The 20,526-nt window shown below is 52.5% G+C and overlaps 1 protein-coding gene across 1 annotated transcript; it reads right to left on the bottom strand.

Annotated features, from left to right (window-relative positions):
* Positions 1–1,896: 1,896 nt before the first annotated feature.
* Positions 1,897–17,365, bottom strand: LOC132206724 (phospholipase A2 inhibitor and Ly6/PLAUR domain-containing protein-like). The gene is made up of 6 exons (XM_059641430.1): positions 17,252–17,365; positions 15,150–15,272; positions 13,832–13,978; positions 13,524–13,667; positions 12,054–12,215; positions 1,897–2,212 (listed from the first exon to the last, which is right to left on the bottom strand). The coding sequence occupies exons 1-6, from the start codon at positions 17,298–17,300 to the stop codon at positions 2,019–2,021; spliced, it is 819 nt and encodes a 272-aa protein (XP_059497413.1). The 5' UTR covers positions 17,301–17,365; the 3' UTR covers positions 1,897–2,018.
* Positions 17,366–20,526: the final 3,161 nt, after the last annotated feature.

Raw genomic sequence — 20,526 nt, 5'->3', positions numbered from 1 at the left:
ATGTGCCTCCGAACCTTTCCTGATCATGTACTTATCCAAACGGCTTTTAAACATTGTAATTGCGCCCAAATCCACCACTTCCTCAGGAGGTTCATTCTACACGCGATCCACCCTCTGTGCAAAATATTTACCCGTCATGTCTCTCCTCTCTCCTTCAAAAGGTGTGCCTGGTCTTGAAAAGCACAAAAACATTTCCAACCCTTTCAGTTCCAAACACCAAATGGCTTTCCCTCTCCAACAGTGCCACCGTGGAATTCACCTTTGGATCGAACCAAAGATCTGGATCCAAGAGATTTTTGCTGAAGTATGAACAGAACTTCAATTGTAAACAGCGCTTGACAACCCTGCAGTGCTCTCCTCCTCTGGTTTATCTCCTGATAACTAGCACAGTATACTTCAGTGCACTTTAAGAGCTATCAATGATTCTCAGCAAACAAAAAAAATCAAAGAAATCATACTTTGTTCCTCTAGTAACTGTGAAGCGGTTTGTACTTGGAGCTAAAACATTGCTGCGATAAATAGAAGCTGTCCCATGTGGAGATGTTGGTAGATTAATGAACTCATTAGTTTAACCAAAGTAGCCATCAACAGTTTCACTCTTGTTTTGTGAGCCCACTCACAGTTGGGGTCCCACCAGCCCAGCACTTTGGATCAGCCAGTCACCCGTTACTCTCAGCAGTGACAATTTGTTCAATTTCCAGTGTTTGTCTCAGTGCCCCATCAATTTCCCTTCCTTTGTCTCTCTCCTTCTCCTCCTCTCCCACTGGCCCTCCCTCCCTCACTTACTCCCTCTCTCTCTCTCTCTCTCTCACTCCCTTCCTCATTCCTTCCCCGTCACTCCCTCTTCCTCTCCCGTCTCTTTCCTTCTCCTCCTCTCCCACCCTCCTTCCCTCCCTCACTCCCTCCCTCTCTCTCTCTTCCTCTCCCTCCCTCCTTCTCCTTCTCCTCCTCTCCCACCTTCCCTCCCTCCCTTACTCCCTCCCTCTCTCTCACTCCCTCCCTCACTCCTTCGCTGTCATTCCCTCTCCCTCTCCCTTACTCCCTCCCACTCCGTCCCTCACATCTTCCTCCTCACTCCCTCCCTCTCCCTCCGTCTCTCTCCTTCTCTCGGCCTCTCCCTCCCACCCTCCATCCCACACTTCTTCTATCTCTGTCTCCCTCCATCCTTCCCTCTCTGTCCTCTTTCTCCCTCCATCTCTCATTCCATCCCTCTCTCTCTCCATCCCTCCCTCTTTGTCCTCCCCCTCCCTCTATCCGTCATGCTCTCCCTTCCCCTCCCTCCATCCAACCCTCCCTCCCCCTTTCCATTCCTCACTCCATCCCTTTCCCTCTCCCTCCATCCTTCCCTCCATCCCTTGCTCCCTCCCTCTCCCTCTATCATTCACCTTGTCCCTCCCTCTCTCTCTCTCTCTCTCTCTATGCCTCTCCCTCTGTCCAATTCTGCGAATGTCGGTTTCAATAAAATTCAGGGGAAGAAGGTCGAGTTTAAAATGATTGTTAAAGTGTACATCAATCTGTGCGGCCCCGGTGCCCCCTGTGCTTCCTGTTTGTTCCCAGTGTCTACAAAACCCTATTTCCCCTCCCCCCCGCCCAACTGCCTTGCTAGGAATGGAAAAAACTGATGGGGCAGACAAAGAGACTCTCAGGCTAGAGCCCAGGAAATCTAGATTTGTATTTGTATTAAAATCACTTGTAACATTCATATCTCTCAGTAATTCGAAGCAGCTTCATGTTTAGTTCACTGCTCGTGGGGCTGCCATGCCGTGACTCTAGTGTGTGCTCTAGTACTGAGCTGGATAACAGGTCAGGCAGTCCTCCGAGCTCCAAACTCAGGCTCTTCTCTTTGCGAAGATGGCTCTGGAGTTGTCGAGTCTGTGGGTCAGAACCTTCCAGAGAGATTCCCAGGGTTGGGGAGAACAGCCACTTGCCCACTTCCTCAGCCTGCCCCCTTTGGCACCCACACAATTGTCGACTGACCCTCAGCCCTCAGGCACGTGCTCCGTCGGCATAATTTCCCATCATGCCAGCTCTGGCTCCATGTCACTTCCTGCAGAATCGTGATATCTTAGCTGGCCAACTGCCCATCTTTGTGCAGGAGGGTCGACGGCGCGCTTTCCCCACCTCCATACCAGCACCAGTAGCGAGATGATGCTGAACGCCGCGATCACTATCAGCACGATGATGATCACGATCATATCCTGCCTCTGTCTGCCTGTGAACTCAAAAAGATCAGCCTTGACACGACGAAACAAGGGAGGAAGGAGAGGATGTAACATGACCTGACTGATGAAGGCCAAAGTACCAAAAGTCTTTTTCATTACGTTGTCTGCCTGTGACTCCACTTTCAGAGAACCGTGCACCGAAACTCAATGATCGCTCGCTTCGTCTAAAGCCCCAGAATGCCCTGCCTGCCAATGTAGTTATCTCAGCCACATTAGGGGCATTTAAACAGTCCTTGGATAAGCAGATGGATGATGATGGGATAGTGTAGGGGGATGGGCTTAGATTGGTTCACAGGTCGGCTCAACATCGAGGGCCGAAGGGCCTGTTCTGCACTGTATTGTTCTGTGTTCTATGTTCTATGACAGTAAACTGCTCAGTTTGCAGGGTAGTTTGGACTTAGAGTAGGATAATAGGTCAGCACAACATCGAGGGCCGAAGGGCCTGTTCTGCACTGTATTGTTCTGTGTTCTATGTTCTATGACAGTAAACTGCTCAGTTTGCAGGATAGTTTGGACTTAGAGTAGGATAATAGGTCAGCACAACATCGAGGGCCGAAGGGCCTGTGCTGTGCTGCACTGTTCCCCATGTAACGTTTTGATAACAAGTTGTCAGGGAGGCCACAACATTGGATGGAGAGAGTGGGCGATGGGAGCCTCAGAGGTGGGGGCCGGAGTTTGGGAGATGTGTGTGGGTGTGAAATTGGGAAATGGGGTGTGTGATGGGGAGTCGGGGCGGGGGGGGGGGAAGGAAAGGGGGATGTGGCTTTGGGGAGTGGGGAGTGGAGGATGGGAATGGGTCATTGGGAATGGAGAACGCAGAACTGGAGAATGGGGAATGAGTGATTGTGGGTCTTGGGGGGATCGAGGAACAGTGGTTGTGCTTGGGGAAATGGGGAGTCAGGGATCTGGGGGAGTGAGAGATGGGGGAGTAGGGGATGATGAGATTGTGGGTGGGGGAGTTGTGGATGGAGGGAGTGGAACAGAGGATGAAGAAGGCAGCTCATCGCCACCTTCTCAAGGAGCAACTAGGGACGGGCAATAATTGCTGCCCCCAGCCAACCACAACCATGTCCCATGAATGAAGAAACAAAAGCAGAGACTAGAACGAGGAGTTCATGGAGCAACTTTACAAAGCAGCATCAATGGTGTCCAGAGATAACAAGCTGTAGAACTGGATGAACGCAGCAGGCCAAGCAGCATCAGAGGAGCAGGAAAGCTGACTTTTTGGGCCGAGACCCTTCTGAAGAAGGGTCAAGGCCTGAAATGTCAGCCTTCCTGCTCCTCTGATGCTGCTTGGCCTGCTGTGTTCATCCAGCTCTACAGCTTGTTATCTCAGATTCTCCAGCATCAGCAATTCCTGCTGTCTCTGAAACAACGGTGTCCAGATTTGGGGCAACTCCTTTCAGAGAGAGGGGAGGCAGGAAAGGTCAATGAGGGCAGGTCTCCCCAGGTGAACAATGTCAATGATGTTGAAAAGTGAAGGCCGAGAGGGGCCTCGACAGAGTCTGGGAGTGGGGAAGGCCTCTGTCACAAAGGGAGATGGAGAAATGGTACCGAAAGGGGCAAGAAGGCCAAGTGCAGAAGGCACGGTTAGTAAGTTTGCAACTGGCACAAAACCGGTGGCATGAGAAAGTTTTTCTAAGATTACAAATGCATCATGATCAAATTGGTCAAGGGGCTTAAAAATCGCAGATGGAGTTCAGTCTGGATAAATGTGAGGCATTGCATTTCGGTACAACAGCCTGAGACAATTAATGGTAGGGCCTTGGGTGGTGGTGTGGGACAGAGAGAACTAGGGGGAGCATGTACATAATTTATTGAAGATTGCGTCCCAGATAGACAGGTTGGTGAAAAAGGCATTTCACACGCTTGCCTTCATTGCTCAGAGCTTTGAGTAGAGGAGTTGGGACGTCATGTAGAGGTTGTACAGGATGTTCGTGAGGCCTCTTCTGGAAAACGGTGTCCAGTGGTTTATAAAATAATGACAGGTATAAACAGAGTTGAAGGTGGGTTTCTTTTCCCTTGGATGGGGGTTTCAAGACCAGGGGGCACATTTTTAAGGTGAGGGGGAGGGATTTAAAAGACATGGGGGGAGGAAACCGAGACACTGGGCCTGCTGGAGAAACTAGGCCTGAAAGCCTTTATTGAAAACCGCCAGTGGGACGACGCTGGACCCCCATCCCCACCCACCTCCATCTTCAGACAAGAAACGCCAGGCTGCGCTGAGAGTACCCCCCCTGAAGCGAATGCCGTCAGGAGGAGAAAGATGGCCATCACGGACCGAGATGCCACTCCAGCCCGATCCCGACCCGCTCGCTGAGCCGGGCGGCTGAGGGGATGCAAACACCGGGACAAAGCCGGCCATGTTAGGACACCGCTCCGCAGGGCACATACGGCCCTGCTGGGAAACATGGCCCCCGCTCCCCACCACTGGAAGCTGCCCTGTCGCTGGGCAAGCGGCCAACTGAGGCCTTAAGGTGAACAGGCTTTAACAAGAGCCTCGCCGACCAGAAATATTTCAATAAAAGAAAAGAAATTGCAAAAGGGAATGGAGTAGGTGAGGTCCGGTCCCCTGGGGGCTGGTGACAGTAGAGTTGGAGGGTGGGAGGGAGAGGGGAGGGGCTGTAGGGGGGCGCGGGAAGGACACTGGATGGGGTACAGGTAGGACCGCAGTTATACTGAGAGCTGTGACCACAGGAAGGAGTGCTGCTCCGATCAGCTCTCTCTGAGCTCTTACCTGCAGACGGACGTACACTGATGGTCACTGGGGTCGATGTGCTGGTTGCTGCTGGGATCGATGTGCTGGTTCCTGCTGGGATCGATGTGCTGGTTGCTGCTGGAATCGATGTGCTGGTTCCTGCTGGGATCGATGTGCTGGTTGCTGCTGGAATCGATGTGCTGGTTATTGCTGGAACCGATGTGCTGGTTGTTGCTGGGATCGATGTGCTGGTTGCTACTGGGACAGATGTACTCGTTGTTGCTGGAGTCGATGTGCTGGTTGCTGTTGGGATCGAAGTACTGGTTGCTGCTGGAATCGATGTGCTGGTTGCTGCTGGGATCAATGTGCTGGTTGCTGCTGGGATCGATGTGCTGGTTGCTGCTGGGATCAATGTGCTTTTTGCTGCTGGGATCGATGTGCTGGTTGTTGCTGGGATCGATGTGCTGATTGCAGCTGGGATCGATGTGCTGGGTGTTGCTGGGATCGATGTGCTGGTTGCTGCTGGTGGCGATGTTCTGGTTGTTGCTGGGATCGATGTGCTGGTTGCTGCTGGGATCGATGTGCTGATCATTGCTGGCATCGATACGCTTTTTGCTGCTGGGATCGATGTGCTGGTTGCTGCTGGGATCGATGTGCTGGTTGCAGCTGGGATCGATGTGCTGAGTGTTGCTGGGATCGATGTGCTGGTTGCTGCTGGTGGCGATGTTCTGGTTGTTGCTGGGATCAATGTGCTGGTTGCTGCTGGGATCGATGTGCTGATCATTGCTGGCATCGATGCGCTTTTTGCTGCTGGGATCGATGTGCTGGTTGCTGCTGGGATCAATGTGCTGGTTGCAGCTGGGATCGATGTGCTGGTTGCTGCTGGAGTTGATGTGCTGTTTGCTGTTGGGATCGATGTACTGGTTGCTGCTGGAGTCGATGTGCTGGTTGCTGCTGGGATCGATGTGCTGGGTGTTGCTGGGATCGATGTGCTGGTTGCTGCTGGTGGCGATGTTCTGGTTGTTGCTGGGATCAATGTGCTGGTTGCTGCTGGGATCGATGTGCTGGGTGTTGCTGGGATCGATGTGCTGGTTGCTGCTGGTGGCGATGTTCTGGTTGTTGCTGGGATCAATGTGCTGGTTGCTGCTGGGATCGATGTGCTGATCATTGCTGGCATCGATGCGCTTTTTGCTGCTGGGATCGATGTGCTGGCTGCTGCTGGGATCGATGTGCTGGTTGCAGCTGGGATCGATGTGCTGGTTGCTGCTGGGATCGATGTGCTGGTTGTTGCTGGAGTCGATGTGCTGGTTGCTGCTGGGATCAATGTGCTGGGTGCTGCTGGAGTTGATGTGCTCTTTGCTGTTGGGATCGATGTACTGGTTGCTGCTGGAGTCGATGTGCTGGTTGCTGCTGAGATCGATGTACTGGTTGCTGCTGGAGTCGATGTGCTGGTTGCTGCTGAGATCGATGTGCTGGGTGCTGCTGGAGTCGATGCGCTGGTTGCTGCTGGAGTCGAGGTGCTGGGTGCAGCTGGGATCGATGTGCTGGGTGCTGCTGGAGTCGATGTGCTGGGGGCTGTTGGGATCCATGTGCTGGTTGCTGCTGGGATCGATGTGCTGGGTGCTGCTGGGATCGATGTGCTGAGTGCTGCTGGAGTTGATGCGCTGGTTGTTGCTGGAGTTGATGTGCTGGTTGCTGCTGGAGTTGATGCGCTGTTTGCTGCTGGGATAGATGTAGTGGTTCCTGCTGGAGTCGATGTGCTGGGTGCTGCTGGAGTCGATGTGCTGGTTGCTGCTGGGATCGATGTACTGGTTGCTGCTGGAATCGATGTGCTGGTTGCTGCTGGGATCGATGTGCTGATCATTGCTGGCATCGATACGCTTTTTGCTGCTGGAATCGATGTGCTGGTTGCTGCTGGGATCGATGTGCTGGTTGCAGCTGGGATCGATGTGCTGGGTGTTGCTGGGATCGATGTGCTGGTTGCTGCTGGTGGCGATGTTCTGGTTGTTGCTGGGATCAATGTGCTGGTTGCTGCTGGGATCGATGTGCTGATCATTGCTGGCATCGATGCGCTTTTTGCTGCTGGGATCGATGTGCTGGCTGCTGCTGGGATCGATGTGCTGGTTGCAGCTGGGATCGATGTGCTGGTTGCTGCTGGGATCGATGTGCTGGTTGTTGCTGGAGTCGATGTGCTGGTTGCTGCTGGGATCAATGTGCTGGGTGCTGCTGGAGTTGATGTGCTCTTTGCTGTTGGGATCGATGTACTGGTTGCTGCTGGAGTCGATGTGCTGGTTGCTGCTGAGATCGATGTACTGGTTGCTGCTGGAGTCGATGTGCTGGTTGCTGCTGAGATCGATGTGCTGGGTGCTGCTGGAGTCGATGCGCTGGTTGCTGCTGGAGTCGAGGTGCTGGGTGCTGCTGGGATCGATGTGCTGGGTGCTGCTGGAGTCGATGTGCTGGGGGCTGTTGGGATCCATGTGCTGGTTGCTGCTGGGATCGATGTGCTGGGTGCTGCTGGGATCGATGTGCTGAGTGCTGCTGGAGTTGATGCGCTGGTTGTTGCTGGAGTTGATGTGCTGGTTGCTGCTGGGATCGATGTGCTGGTTGCTGCTGGAGTCGATGCGCTGTTTGCTGTTGAGATAGATGTAGTGGTTCCTGCTAGAGTCGATGTGCTGGGTGCTGCTGGAGTCGATGTGCTGGTTGCTGCTGGGATCGATGTACTGGTTGCTGCTGGAATCGATGTGCTGGTTGCTGCTGGGATCGATGTGCTGGGTGCTACTGGAGTCGATGCGCTGGTTGCTGCTGAGATCGATGTGCTGGGTGCTGCTGGAGTTGATGCGCTGTTTGCTGCTGGAGTCGATTCGCTGGTTGCTGTTGTGATAGATGTGCTGGTTGCTGCTGGAGACGGTGTGCTGGTTGCTGCTGGGATCAATGTGCTGGGTGCTGCTGGAGTCGATGTGCTGGTTGTTACTGGGATAGATGTCCTGGGTGCTGCTGGGATCGATGTGCTGGGTGCTGCTGGAGTCGATGTGCTGGGTGCTGCTGGGATCGATGTGCTGGGTGCTGCTGGAGTTGATGTGCTGGGTGCTGCTGGGATCGATGTGCTGGGTGCTGCTGGAGTCGATGTGCTGGGTGCTGCTGGAATCGATGTGCTGGTTGCTGCTGGAGTTGATGTGCTGGTTGCTGCTGGGATCGATGTGCTGGTTGCTGCTGGAGTCGATGCGCTGGTTGCTGCTGGGTTCGATGTGCTGGTTGTTGCTGGGATCGATGTGCTGGTTGCTGCTGGGATCAATGTGCTGGTTGCTGCTGGGATCGATATGCTGGTTGCTGCTGGAGTTGATGGGCTGGTTGCTGCTGGGATCGATGTGCTGGGTGCTGCTGGGATCGATGTACTGGTTGTTGCTGGAGTCGATGCGCTGGTTGCTGCTGGGATCGATGTACTGGTTGCTGCTGGAGTCGATGTGCTGGTTGCTGCTGGGATCGATGTGCTGGGTGCTGCTGGAGTCGATGCGCTGGTTGCTGCTGGGATCGATGTACTGGGTGCTGCTGGAGTCGATGCACTGGTTGCTGTTGGGATAGATGTACTGGTTGCTGCTGGAGTCGATGTGCTGGTTGCTGCTGGGATCGATGTGCTGGGTGCTGCTGGAGTCGATGTGCTGGTTGCTGTTGGGATAGATGTACTGGTTGCTGCTGGAGTCGATGTGCTGGGTGCTGCTGGAGCCGTTGTGCTGGGTGCTGCTGGCGTCGATGTGCTGGTTGTAACTGGGATCGATGTGCTGGGTGCTGCTGGAGTCGATGCGCTGGTTGCTGCTGGAGTCGATGCGCTGGTTGCTGTTGGGATAGATGTACTGGTTGCTGCTGGAGTCGATGTGCTGGGTGCTGCCGGAGTCAATGCGCTGGTTGCTGCTGGGATCGATGTGCTGGGTGCTGCTGAAGTCGATGTGCTGGTTGTTACTGGGATCGATGTGCTGGGTGCTGCTGGAGTCGATGTGCTGGGTGCTGCTGGGATCGATGTGTTGGGTGCTGCTGGAGTCGATGTGCTGGGTGCTGCTGGGATCGATGTGCTGGGTGCTGCTGGAGTCGATGTGCTGGTTGCTGCTGGAGTCGATGTGCTGGGTGCTGCTGGGATCGATGTGCTGGGTGTCGCTCTGGCCGATATTTCTGAGAACAATTGCACAGACAGACTGAATGCGGGAGAGTGCGAGATTTTTAACAGAATGCACAGAAATAATTGCTCTTATGTCGGACCAGAATCGAGGGCCCAATGCGATGGAGTTGCAGGTTGTAAGAGAGGACTGGGAATTGCTGATGTGCCTGTAACAACGGACTAATTCCTAGCCCCATGTCACTCAAGTTGCTGGAAAGGATTCGGGAATCAATGGACCTGTCAGTTTCACATCAGTAGCTGAGAAATACCTGCAATCCCGAACCCAGCGGGGGACAAACCGAGACTTGCAGTGAAAACAGACCAGTCGGGGAGAGCTGCGAACGATGTCGGGTCAGTGTGACATGGCTCATTTAATTCTCTACCCATGCACTCATGGAAGAAGAGAGGTCATCACTGACACAGATGGACAATACCCTCCCCCACTGACCTTATTTCATTCCAAAAATTCACCTGGAAATCTTCAGCACCAGAGGTTCTCCCTGAACAAGAGAAGGTTTTGGACCTGGAATGATCCGTAAGATGATCTTTCCGGATTGGTGAGCAAGCAAGAGGGAGAGATTTGGGGATTGGGGTTGGGTGATTCAGATTTCTCTGCATCGGCCCACACGCTCCAGGCTGTGAACGATGACTCTCGAGGACGCACTAAGTCAGTGGGGAGCTGCCGGACATCTCAGTTGCCCTGGGCGGTCAAGAGCGAGAGACAGGAGGATCGGGTGAATGGGCCAGAGTGTGATGAGCGAGATTCAATGCACGTGCGGGAGGTAGGGTCGGGATCTGTGAGATCAAACCCTTCCGGTCAAGAAAGGAGAAACAGATTACAGGCAGCCCCCTGGGATTGCGAAGTCTCCATTCAGGAGTCCATTTGCAAGTTGGCCAATGCTCAAGTCAGAAAGCAATACACAGCAATGTAAACCAGCTATTCCGAAACACAGGAAACATGTGTGTGTTGGATTGTCAAAATGACACCCCAGGATGGGATCACGTTCCGAAGTACGGGTGTTGTTCAGTGAGATATTTGTTTATTTCCCCAATTTCCCAAGCTTACCTGTCCTTCTTCATAATGAACAGGAATGCAACACAGAGATAATGGGAACTGCAGATGCTGGAGATTCCAAGATAATAAAATGTGAGGCTGGACGAACACAGCAGGCCAAGCAGCATCTCAGGAGCACAAAAGCTGACGTTTCGGGCCTAGACCCTTCATCAGAGAGGGGGATGGGGGGAGGGAACTGGAATAAATAGGGAGAGAGGGGGAGGCGGACCGAAGATGGAGAGTAAAGAAGATAGGTGGAGAGGGTGTAGGTGGGGAGGTAGGGAGGGGATAGGTCAGTCCAGGGAAGACGGACAGGTCAAGGAGGTGGGATGAGGTTAGTAGGTAGCTGGGGGTGCGGCTTGGGGTGGGAGGAAGGGATGGGTGAGAGGAAGAACCGGTTAGGGAGGCAGAGACAGGTTGGACTGGTTTTGGGATGCAGTGGGTGGGGGGGAAGAGCTGGGCTGGTTGTGTGGTGCAGTGGGGGGAGGGGATGAACTGGGCTGGTTTAGGGATGCAGTGGGGGAAGGGGAGATTTTGAAACTGGTGAGGTCCACATTGATACCATATGGCTGCAGGGTTCCCAGGCGGAATATGAGTTGCTGTTCCTGCAACCTTTGGGTGGCATCATTGTGGCAGTGCAGGAGGCCCATGATGGACATGTCATCAAGAGAATGGGAGGGGGAGTGGAAATGGTTTGCGACTGGGAGGTGCAGTTGTTTGTTGCGAACTGAGCGGAGGTGTTCTGCAAAGCGGTCCCCAAGCCTCCGCTTGGTTTCCCCAATGTAGAGGTAGCTGCACCGGGTACAGTGGATGCAGTATACCACATTGGCAGATGTGCAGGTGAACCTCTGCTTAATGTGGAATGTCATCTTGGGGCCTGGGATGGGGGTGAGGGAGGAGGTGTGGGGACAAGTGTAGCATTTCCTGCGGTTGCAGGGGAAGGTGCCGGGTGTGGTGGGGTTGGAGGGCAGTGTGGAGCGAACAAGGGAGTCACGGAGAGAGTGGTCTCTCCGGAAAGCAGACAGGGGAGGGGATGGAAAAATGTCTTGGGTGGTGGGGTCGGATTGTAAATGGCGGAAGTGTCGGAGGATGATGCGTTGTATCCGGAGGTTGGTAGGGTGGTGTGTGAGAACGAGTGGGATCCTCTTTGGGCGGTTGTGGCGGGGGCGGGGTGTGAGGGATGTGTTGCGGGAAATGCGGGAGACGCGGTCAAGGGCGTTCTCGATCACTGTGGGGGGAAAGTTGCGGTCCTTGAAGAACTTGGACATCTGGGATGTGCGGGAGTGGAATGTCTTATCGTGGGAGCAGATGCGGCGGAGGCGGAGGAATTGGGAATAGGGGATGGAATTTTTGCAGGAGGGTGGGTGGGAGGAGGTGTATTCTAGGTAGCTGTGGGAGTCGGTGGGCTTGAAATGGACATCAGTTACAAGCTGGTTGCCTGAGATGGAGACTGAGAGGTCCAGGAAGGTGAGGGATGTGCTGGAGATGGCCCAGGTGAACTGAAGGTTGGGGTGGAAGGTGTTGGTGAAGTGGATGAACTGTTTGAGCTCCTCTGGGGAGCAAGACTGACCTATCCCCTCCCTACCTCCCCACCTACACCCTCTCCACCTATCTTCTTTACTCTCCATCTTCGGTCCGCCTCCCCCTCTCTCCCTATTTATTCCAGCTCCCTCTCCCCATCCCCCTCTCTGATGAAGGGTCTAGGCCCGAAACGTCAGCTTTTGTGCTTCAGGAATGCAACACATTTCATTTGTGTTGTGGTTCCATAGATAGACCAACTCGATGATCTCTAAGGGACCTTATTCTCTCCCTTGTTACTCTTTTGTCCTGAATGCATTTGTAGAATCTCTTTGGATTCTCCTTAACCCTACCTGCCAAAGCTCTCACGTCCCCTTTTTGCCTCATGATTTCCCTCTTAAGTGTCACCTTTACCTGGATCAGCTGTGGTCGTGCTCCCTCTGTCTCCGTTACACAGAGCACCTTCACAACAGGACACCTCACTCAGCAACAAGCTGAATGCTCGTAAATCCACCCCCAATTCGCACAGATTCGTCGTCGCACACCCTTTCAAAACCATATTGCTGCCAATTGGCACTGCAAGGCAGAACAGAAAACAGATCAATAGATCTCATCCAGACAGATCCCTGACAGGAAACTGGGTCCCTGCCCTGATTGAGAGATCAATCCGAAGCAGCAGCAAACACAATGGAGATTCTATCACATCTTCCATGAGTCAAAACTAACAATAAACAACCGATCGATGATCCCTCACTGGTGATCCCTGCTGGGAGGATTGCTGAGAGATGGAGAGTGGGAGCCTGTGATTGGAGGATCGCTGAGAGATGGAGAGTGGGAGCCTGTGATTGGAGGATCGGTGAGAGAAGGAGAGTGGGAGCCTGTGATTGGAGGATCGCTGAGAGATGGAGAGTGGGAGCCTGTGATTGGAGGATCGCTGAGAGAAGGAGAGTGGGAGCCTGTGATTGGAGGATCGCTGAGAGAAGGAGAGTGGGAGCCTGTGATTGGAGGATCGGTGAGCAAGGGAAGCTGTCAATGGAGGCTCAGTGGGTTCAGAAGAATAGGAGGCTGCGATTGGTGGACCTGTGAGCGTGGGAGGCTGTAATTGGTGGATAAGTGAAAGTGGGAGACTCTGAATGGTGGATCAGTGAGAGTGGCAGACTGTGATTGGTGGAGCAGTGAAAGAAGGTGGCTGTGATTGGTGGATCAGTGAGAGAGGGTGGCTGTGATTGGTGGATCAGTGAGAGAAGGTGGCTGTGATTGCTGGATCAGTGAGAGAGGGTGGCTGTGATTGGTGGATCAGTGAGAGAAGGTGGCTGTGATTGGTGGATCAGTGAGAGAGGGTGGCTGTGATTGCTGGATCAGTGAGAGAAGGTGGCTGTGATTGGTGGATCAGTGAGCTCGTCTGGGGCTGGTGGACAGTCTTGGGGTTGGTGGTACATTCCCACTCTGAGCAACTTCTGGGTGTAGCCTGAGAGACTGAGAGCCCGAAACCCCACTCTCCCAGCTCATGCTGTAGTGGGGGGGTGGGGGAGCTGCTCGGATCGGTGGGCGCTGGCTCACAGAGAGTGTAGAATCAGGCCCAGGTCCTGGTGAGTTTGGGGCTGAAGGATGGTCCCCATTCAGAACCAGCCAATGACCCGGCTTTCCTTCTGGATCCAGAATGCAGACTGACAGCTGGTTCAAGGAGGAAACCCAGTCAGTACCGCCCCCGGCAGCTAGGAATGGGCAGAAGAGCCTCATCCTGTGCTGTGCTGTCTCATCATTCCATTTCCCTGAACAATGGGTCCCTCCAATCTCCCAAAACCGGGGGTAGGTTTGACATTGAACCTGAAGCACAGTGGCCGAGGTGGGGAGAGCGGACAAGAATGGAGCACCTCTACGTACACAATCTCTGTCGGCCTTTTCCATCCACGCAGCGATTCTGTCGGCCCACACAGTCCACACGTTGTTGATTGGCCAGGCAGGACTCCGTCGATGAGTTGAAGCATCCGAAACATTGCAATCCGTTCCTCGTGTTGTTGGCCGGCTCTGAAATCACAAGCAAGAGAAGAAGCTTCCCCTCAAATTTCAACCATTTCCACTAACCCCCCCCAACCGCACACAATTCCCCAAACGTGACGTTCAATGCCTCCCCACCTTCCGCAGGATTTTCTGTTTCTCTGAACCATAACAGACCTTTCTGTGATCCTCACCTGCTTCCGTCTGGTCATTGCATCGGTCCGAGCTACAGAGATGGATGTTCTGGGAGATAAACACCCTCCCAGTGCGCAACGAAAAGTCTTCAGAGGGAACCTCACAGCGTTGGTCAATGCGACTAATCGTTTCAAAATCACTTTCATCTGAAAACAGGCTGGAGTTAGAAATTCATCCTGTTCCCCCACCCCAAACCCCACAACAACCTTTCTTCACAGATACCCCACAGAAAGCACCCTCTCTCAATAATACATCAGAGCGATGTTTATGGCCAACTGTTCTGCCCAAGGCCACAAGAAATTACAGAGAGTTGTGACCCAACCCAGCCCGTTCTAAAAAACCAGCCTCCCGTTAACTCCAACTACACATGCCATTGCCCCTGGAAAGCAAACAACGTCTCAAAGAACCCTCCCACCCCCAGTTATACTCTCTCCCACCCTCTTCCATCAGGCAGAAGATGCATTCTTTTTAAAACTGCTACTAACAGATTCAAGGACAGCTTCTTCCCTGTTGTTATCAACTGAACTCTTGTATATTCGAGCTGATTTTTCTCTGCACCCTCTCTGTTGCTGTAACACTGTGTTCTGCATTCTGTGCCATGACCCTGATGCACTTATCTAAGGTGTGGATTGTCTGGTTAGCAGCAAGACAATGCTTTACACTCTCTCTCAGTGTTTATGAGAATAAAAAATCAAATCTAATATCAATGTTGAAATATTTATTGAAGCAATCCTTTCTGGAGAAGATTACCTCCCAGAGACAGCGAGGGAGATGACTGGTACTGAGTTGAACCTGGGGGTCACCATTCCTCAGGTGAGGGTATGGGGAGGGGGGGCACAGAGTTGAGAAGGTGCCAACTTTTCGAGTGAAGGCAGTGAACCCTCATTGGTGGGTATCAAACCACCTGACCTAGTGAACCAGGGTGGGGGGAGAATGGGAAGAAGGAAGGTTGGCATCACCTAAGCCCTGGTGAGAGGCACAGTGACCCTCAGGTCAAGCCCATCACAAACCTTACCTCTCCAATGAAGGGAGAGGCAGGATGGGATGATGGTGACTGGCACTGTCCCTTCACCATCAGGTCCCGGGGGTGAGGGGTCTGAACCCACTGTCCCCTGGCTCAGTGGCAATGTGGATGCCCCACAGCACCATGGGAGTGTGCCAACCCTCACTCTCAGCCCCTACAAACGCAGCGATGGGCCCAATCCTGAGGAAGAGGCAAGACACGTTCGGCAAAGGAGAAAGAAATTTCTGTCTCGCTCTCCGGCCCTCTCTGCCCGATCTCAGAAGGGTCGGCTTTCAACAGAAAAGAAGGATTACCAAGAAAGGTGATGGTCTGAGATGAAACAGTCTGGCAGTTGGTGATGGTCGACAGGCAAGTGGTAATGTCCAGAGTACAGGGATCCGACACAGCTGAACATGTGAAGCATTGGAGACACGATCCTGGAAAGGGAGAGATTGAGGACAATTCACTGACTCTCAGAGGTTAGGTCTGAGGGGCACATTGGCTCAGGGCCCATATTGCTTTGTGCTTTCAGGTCACACATCCCTGTTCCGATCACAACCTCACACAACATTACACTCACACTGGGTAGGGTATTAAAGGGAGCTGGAAGTGAGGGGGAGAGTGGGATTAGAATTGGGGGGATATTAAAGGGAGCGGGGTGTGAGGGGGGAGAGTGGGATTAGACTGGGTGGGATATCAAAGGGAGCAGGAAGTGAGAGGGAGAGTGGGATTAGACTTGGGGGGATATTAAAGGGAGCGGGGAGTGAGGGGGGAGAGTGGGATTAGAGTGGGTGGGATATTAAAGGGAGCGGGGAGTGAGGGGGATTAGAGTGGGTGGGATATTAAAGGGAACGGGGAGTGAGAGGGATTAGAGTGGGTGGGATATTAAAGGAAGCGGGGAGTGAGGGGGATTAGAGTGGGTGGGATATTAAAGGGAGCGGGGAGTGAGGGGGATTAGAGTGGGTGGGATATTAAAGGGAGCGGGGAGTGAGGGGGATTAGAGTGGGTGGGATATTAAAGGGAGCGGGGAGTGAGGGGTTTAGAGTGGGTGGGATATTAAAGGGAGCGGGGAGTGAGGGGGATTAGACTGGGTGGGATATTAAAGGGAGCGGGGTGTGAGGGGGATTAGAGTGGGTGGGATATTAAAGGGAGCGGGGAGTGAGTGGGATTAGAGTGGGGGGGGATATTAAAGGGAGCGGGGAGTGAGGGGGATTAGAGTGGGTGGGATATTAAAGGGAACGGGGAGTGAGGGGGATTAGAGTGGGTGGGATATTAAAGGGAGCGGGGAGTGAGGGGGATTAGAGTGGGTGTGATATTAAAGGGAGCGGGGAGTGAGGGGGATTAGTGTGGGTGGAATAGTAAAGGGAGCGGGGAGTGAGGGGGATTAGAGTGGGTGGGATATTAAAGGGAGCGGGGAGTGAGGGGGATTAGAGTGGGTGGGATATTAAAGGGAACGGGGAGTGAGGGGGATTAGAGTGGGTGGGATATTAAAGGGAGCAGGGAGTGAGGGGGATTAGAGTGGGTGGGATATTAAAGGGAGCAGGGAGTCAGGGGGATTAGAGTGGGTGGGATATTAAAGGGAGCGGGGAGTGAGGGGGATTAGAGTGGGTGGGATATTAAAGGGAGGAGGGAGTGAGGGGGATAGAGTGGGTGGGATATTAAAGGGAGCGGGGACTGAGGGGGATTAGAGTGGGTGGAATATTAAAGGGAACGGGGAGTGAGGGGGATAGAGTGGGTGGGATATTAAAGGGAGCGGGGAGTGAGGGGGATTAGAGTGGGTGGGATATTAAAGGGAGCGGGGAGTGAGGGGGGAGAGTGGGATTAGAGTGGGTGGGATATTAAAGGGAGCGGGGAGTGAGGGGGATTAGAGTGGGTGGGATATTAAAGGGAGTGGGGAGTGAGGGGGATTAGAGTGGGAGGGATATTAAAGGGAGAGGGGAGTGAGGGGGATTTGAGTGGTTGGAATATTAAACGGAGCGGGGAGTGAGGGGGATTAGAGTGGGTGGGATATTAAAGGGAGCGGGGAGTGAGGGGGATTAGAGTGGGAGGGATATTAAAGGGAGAGGGGAGTGAGGGGGATTTGAGTGGTTGGAATATTAAAGGGAGCGGGAGTGAGGGGGATTAGAGTGGGTGGGATATTAAATTTGCAGATATTGGTCGGAACAGTGATGAGACTGAGTGAGAAGTTAGGAAACTGGGATCGGAAAGCTCTTATCATGTTCCACAGAGTGGGATAACTTTGTGATTAAATCCAACTTAATTGTTGGAAGGCAGCCTGCAGACTTTCCCTGCTCTGGGCTGTACATAACTATCACTCAGGAAGGAAGACCTTCTTGAAGGGACCCAGATTTTGGGACATCGATGATAGCATCTGAAACCCACAGGTCATAAGGGATAGAAACAGTTCATTCCTTACCTCCTGCGATACAAGTACAGGCGAGTACAATGGTGAAGAACAACTTCATGTTTTACCCTGCTGAGACCGAGCGTCTGGATTGATGGTGATCTGCTGTCTCCGCTCACAATCCACCTTTCTGTTTCTAAATCAGGAAACAGCACCAGAGGCATCAACAGCAAACCCGCCCACTGCAGCCACATGATACAGGCTACTCCCCTGCACTGTGTTTTGTCGGGTCAGGGACAGATGTGTGTGAGACATGTTTCAAGTATTGTGTGAACATTCCTGCCCGACCACAACACAAAGGACATGAGGCTCAATGTTTCTGTGTGGTCATTCTCTGCCTTTCCCCGAAACTGGGTGGCTGTGGCTTTCGAACACCTCAGAGGGGGCAGCACACAAAGGGCTTGGAGTTCACCCACTCATACAGAACCAGGGACATGTTTGGCCACAGAAGGAGTCCATTCGGCCTGCTATGCCCGCTCTAGCTCGTGAACCGAGCATTATTACCCCGTGCCAATCTCCTGCTTTCTCCCAACGGCCTTGGCCATTAGTTTATTTTTAATCCCGAGTGCCATCCAATGCCCCTCTTCAATTGAACCTGCTTCCATCACATTTCCATATGGGACTTTCCCAGATCCTCCAGGGAAAAGCCCCCAGCCTATCCAGCTTCTCTCTTTCTATCCCTCTGGTCCTGGCAACATCCTGGTAAATCTTTTCTGACCCCTTTCAAGTTTAACAGCATCTTTCCTCTCGCAGGGAGACCAGGATGGCGTACAGTGTGCCAGCCAAAAGTGGCCTCACCAATGCCCAGCACAGCGGCAACATGGCCCTCCCGACTCCTACACTCAACGCACCGACTGATAAAGGCAAGAATACCAAACACCTCCTTCGCCGCCCTGTCTCCCTGTGACTGCACTTTCAGGGAGTTCAGAGCCTGCACTCCCAGGGCTCCTTGTTTGGCAACACTCCCCAGGCCCTGAGCATTAAGTGTATCAGTCCTGCAGTGATTTGCCTTCCCAGATGCAGACTTTTCGTTTATGTAAAATAAACTCACACCAGCCACACCTTGATAGTGCAGCCTCCTTCCTTCTCAGCTGTATCCTCTTTGTTCCTTGTTACATTTACATGTCTGTTTGCTTTTCTGCCATTAACCCCTTACATTTGCCAGCAGGGCAATCCTTATCTTTTATGGCCGTAAATCATGCGGTTCACCAAACAGGTGTCAAAGCAGTTCGGACAATGTAGTCTCAAAATCTCTCCTTTCCAAGACCAGCCTTGTTTCTTTCTGTGTCAATATGTCTCTGTTCTTTCACAAGTTATTCTAGGCAAAGTCATTGTTTCTGCTTGCTGTGTGCTCATTGCTCCATTCCAGGAACAGTTATTAAAATTCTTGAGGTTATAATCTCACATACGACACCTAATCTTTGCTTCCTACTTTATATCTATCACCTCACGTTATTAATTGTTATACAGTCATCGAGATACAGACTGAAACAGCATGTAAACAGGCCCTTTGGCCCAACTTATCTGTACTGACCAGTTGTCTGAAACTAATCTAGTCCCATTTGCCAGCATTTGGCCCATATTCGTCAATCTTACGTCTGTGGTCAGCATGGCTTTGGAACGAATTCTGAAGGATAGGATTTATGACTATTTGGAAAAGCATTGCGTGATTAAAGGGAGTCAACATGGCTTTGTGAGGGGCAGGTCATGTCTCACAAATCTTATTGAGTTCTTTGAGGAGGTCACGAGACAGGTTGACGAGGGTCGAGCAGTGGGTGTGGTGTACATGGACTTCAGCAAGGCATTTGATAAGATTCCCTACGGCAGGCTCACTCATAAAGTCAGGAGTTATGGGATACAGGGTGATTTGGCTGTCTGGATTCAGGATTGGTTGGCTGACAGGAGGCAGAGAGTGGTTGTAGATGGTAAATATTCTGCCTGGAGGTCAGTGCTGAGTGGTGTCCCGCAGGGCTCTGTTCTTGGGCCTCTGCTCTTTGTAGTTTTTATAAATGACTTGGATGAGGAGGTTGAGGGGTGGGTTAGTATGTTTGCTGATGACACCAAGGTTGGAGGTGCCATTGATAGTATCGAGGGCTATTGCAGGCTTCAGCGAGACATTGATAGCATGCAGAGCTGGGCTGAGAAATGGCAGATGGAGTTCAACCTGGATAAATGCGAAGTGATGCATTTTGGAAGGTCGAACTTAAATGCTGAATATAGGATTAAAGGCAGGATTCTCGGCAGTGTGGAGGAACAGCGGGATCTTGGTGTTCAAGTGCATAGCTCTCTCAAAGTTGCCACCCAGGTGGATAAGGTTGTTAAGAAAGCATATGGTCTTTTGGCTTTCATTAACAGGGGAAATTGAGTTTAAGAGCCATGAGGTTATGCTGCAGCTCTACGAAATCGTGGTGAGACCACACTTGGAATATTGTGTCCAGTTCTGGTTGCCCTATTATAGGAAAGATGTGGAGGCTTTGGAGAGGGTGCAAAGGGGGTTTGCCAGGATGCTGCCTGGACTGGAGGGCTTGTCTTATGAGGAGAGGTTGACTGAGCTCGGACTTTTCTCTCTGGAGAGAAGGAGGAAGAGAAGTGACCTGATTGAGGTGTACAAGGTAATGAGAGTCATGGATAGAGTCGATAGCCAGAGGCTTTTTCCCAGGGCAGGATTGATTGCCACAAGGGGTCGAAGTTTTAAGGTGTTAGGAGGAAGGTATCGAGGAGATGTCAGAGGGAGGTTCTTCACCCAGAGAGTTGTGAGCGCATGGAATAGTTTACCAGTGGTAGTCGTGGAAGCGGAGTCATTAGTGACATTTAAGTGACTGCTGGACATGCACACGGACAGCAGTGAATTGAGGGGAATGTAGGTTAGGTTACTTTATTTTTGGATTAGGATTATTCCACGGCACAACATCGTGGGCCGAAGGGCCTGTACTGTGCTGTGCTTTTCTATGTTCTATTCCTCTAAACGCTTTCTACTCAAATGGCCATCCAGATGCTTTTTAAATGTTGTCATTGTACCGGCCTCCACCATCTCCTGTGGCAGCTCATTCCGTACACACACCACCCTCTGTGTGAAAAAGTTGCCCCTCACTTCCTTTTTAAACCCTTCCCCTCTCACTTTCAACCTATGCCCCTCTGGTTTTGGGCTCCCCCCACTGCCCAGGGATAAGACCTTGTCCATTCACCCAACCCATGCCCTTCATGGCTTTATAAATCTGTATAAGGCCACCCCTCAGCCTCCGACGCTCCAGGGGAACATGCCCCATCTTATTCTGCCCCTCCCTACA

This window comes from Stegostoma tigrinum, chromosome 41, assembly GCF_030684315.1.
Source record: "Stegostoma tigrinum isolate sSteTig4 chromosome 41, sSteTig4.hap1, whole genome shotgun sequence".
Classification (NCBI taxonomy): domain Eukaryota; kingdom Metazoa; phylum Chordata; class Chondrichthyes; order Orectolobiformes; family Stegostomatidae; genus Stegostoma; species Stegostoma tigrinum.
Note: the sequence above shows the minus strand (reverse complement) of the source record. Positions and strands in the feature narration are given on the sequence as shown.

What these genes read in the sequence shown, in the direction of transcription:
- LOC132206724 (XM_059641430.1), bottom strand. Translation starts at nt 17,300, where the DNA reads ATGAAGTTGTTCTTCACCATTGTACTCGCCTGTACTTGTATCGCAGGA. An exon ending in CTGTACTTGTATCGCAGGAG is followed by an intron (nt 15,273 to 17,251) that starts GTAAGGAATGAA and finishes CTCCCTTTCCAG; the next exon opens with GATCGTGTCTCCAATGCTTC. An exon ending in CAATGACCAGACGGAAGCAG is followed by an intron (nt 13,668 to 13,831) that starts GTGAGGATCACA and finishes TTGTGATTTCAG; the next exon opens with AGCCGGCCAACAACACGAGG.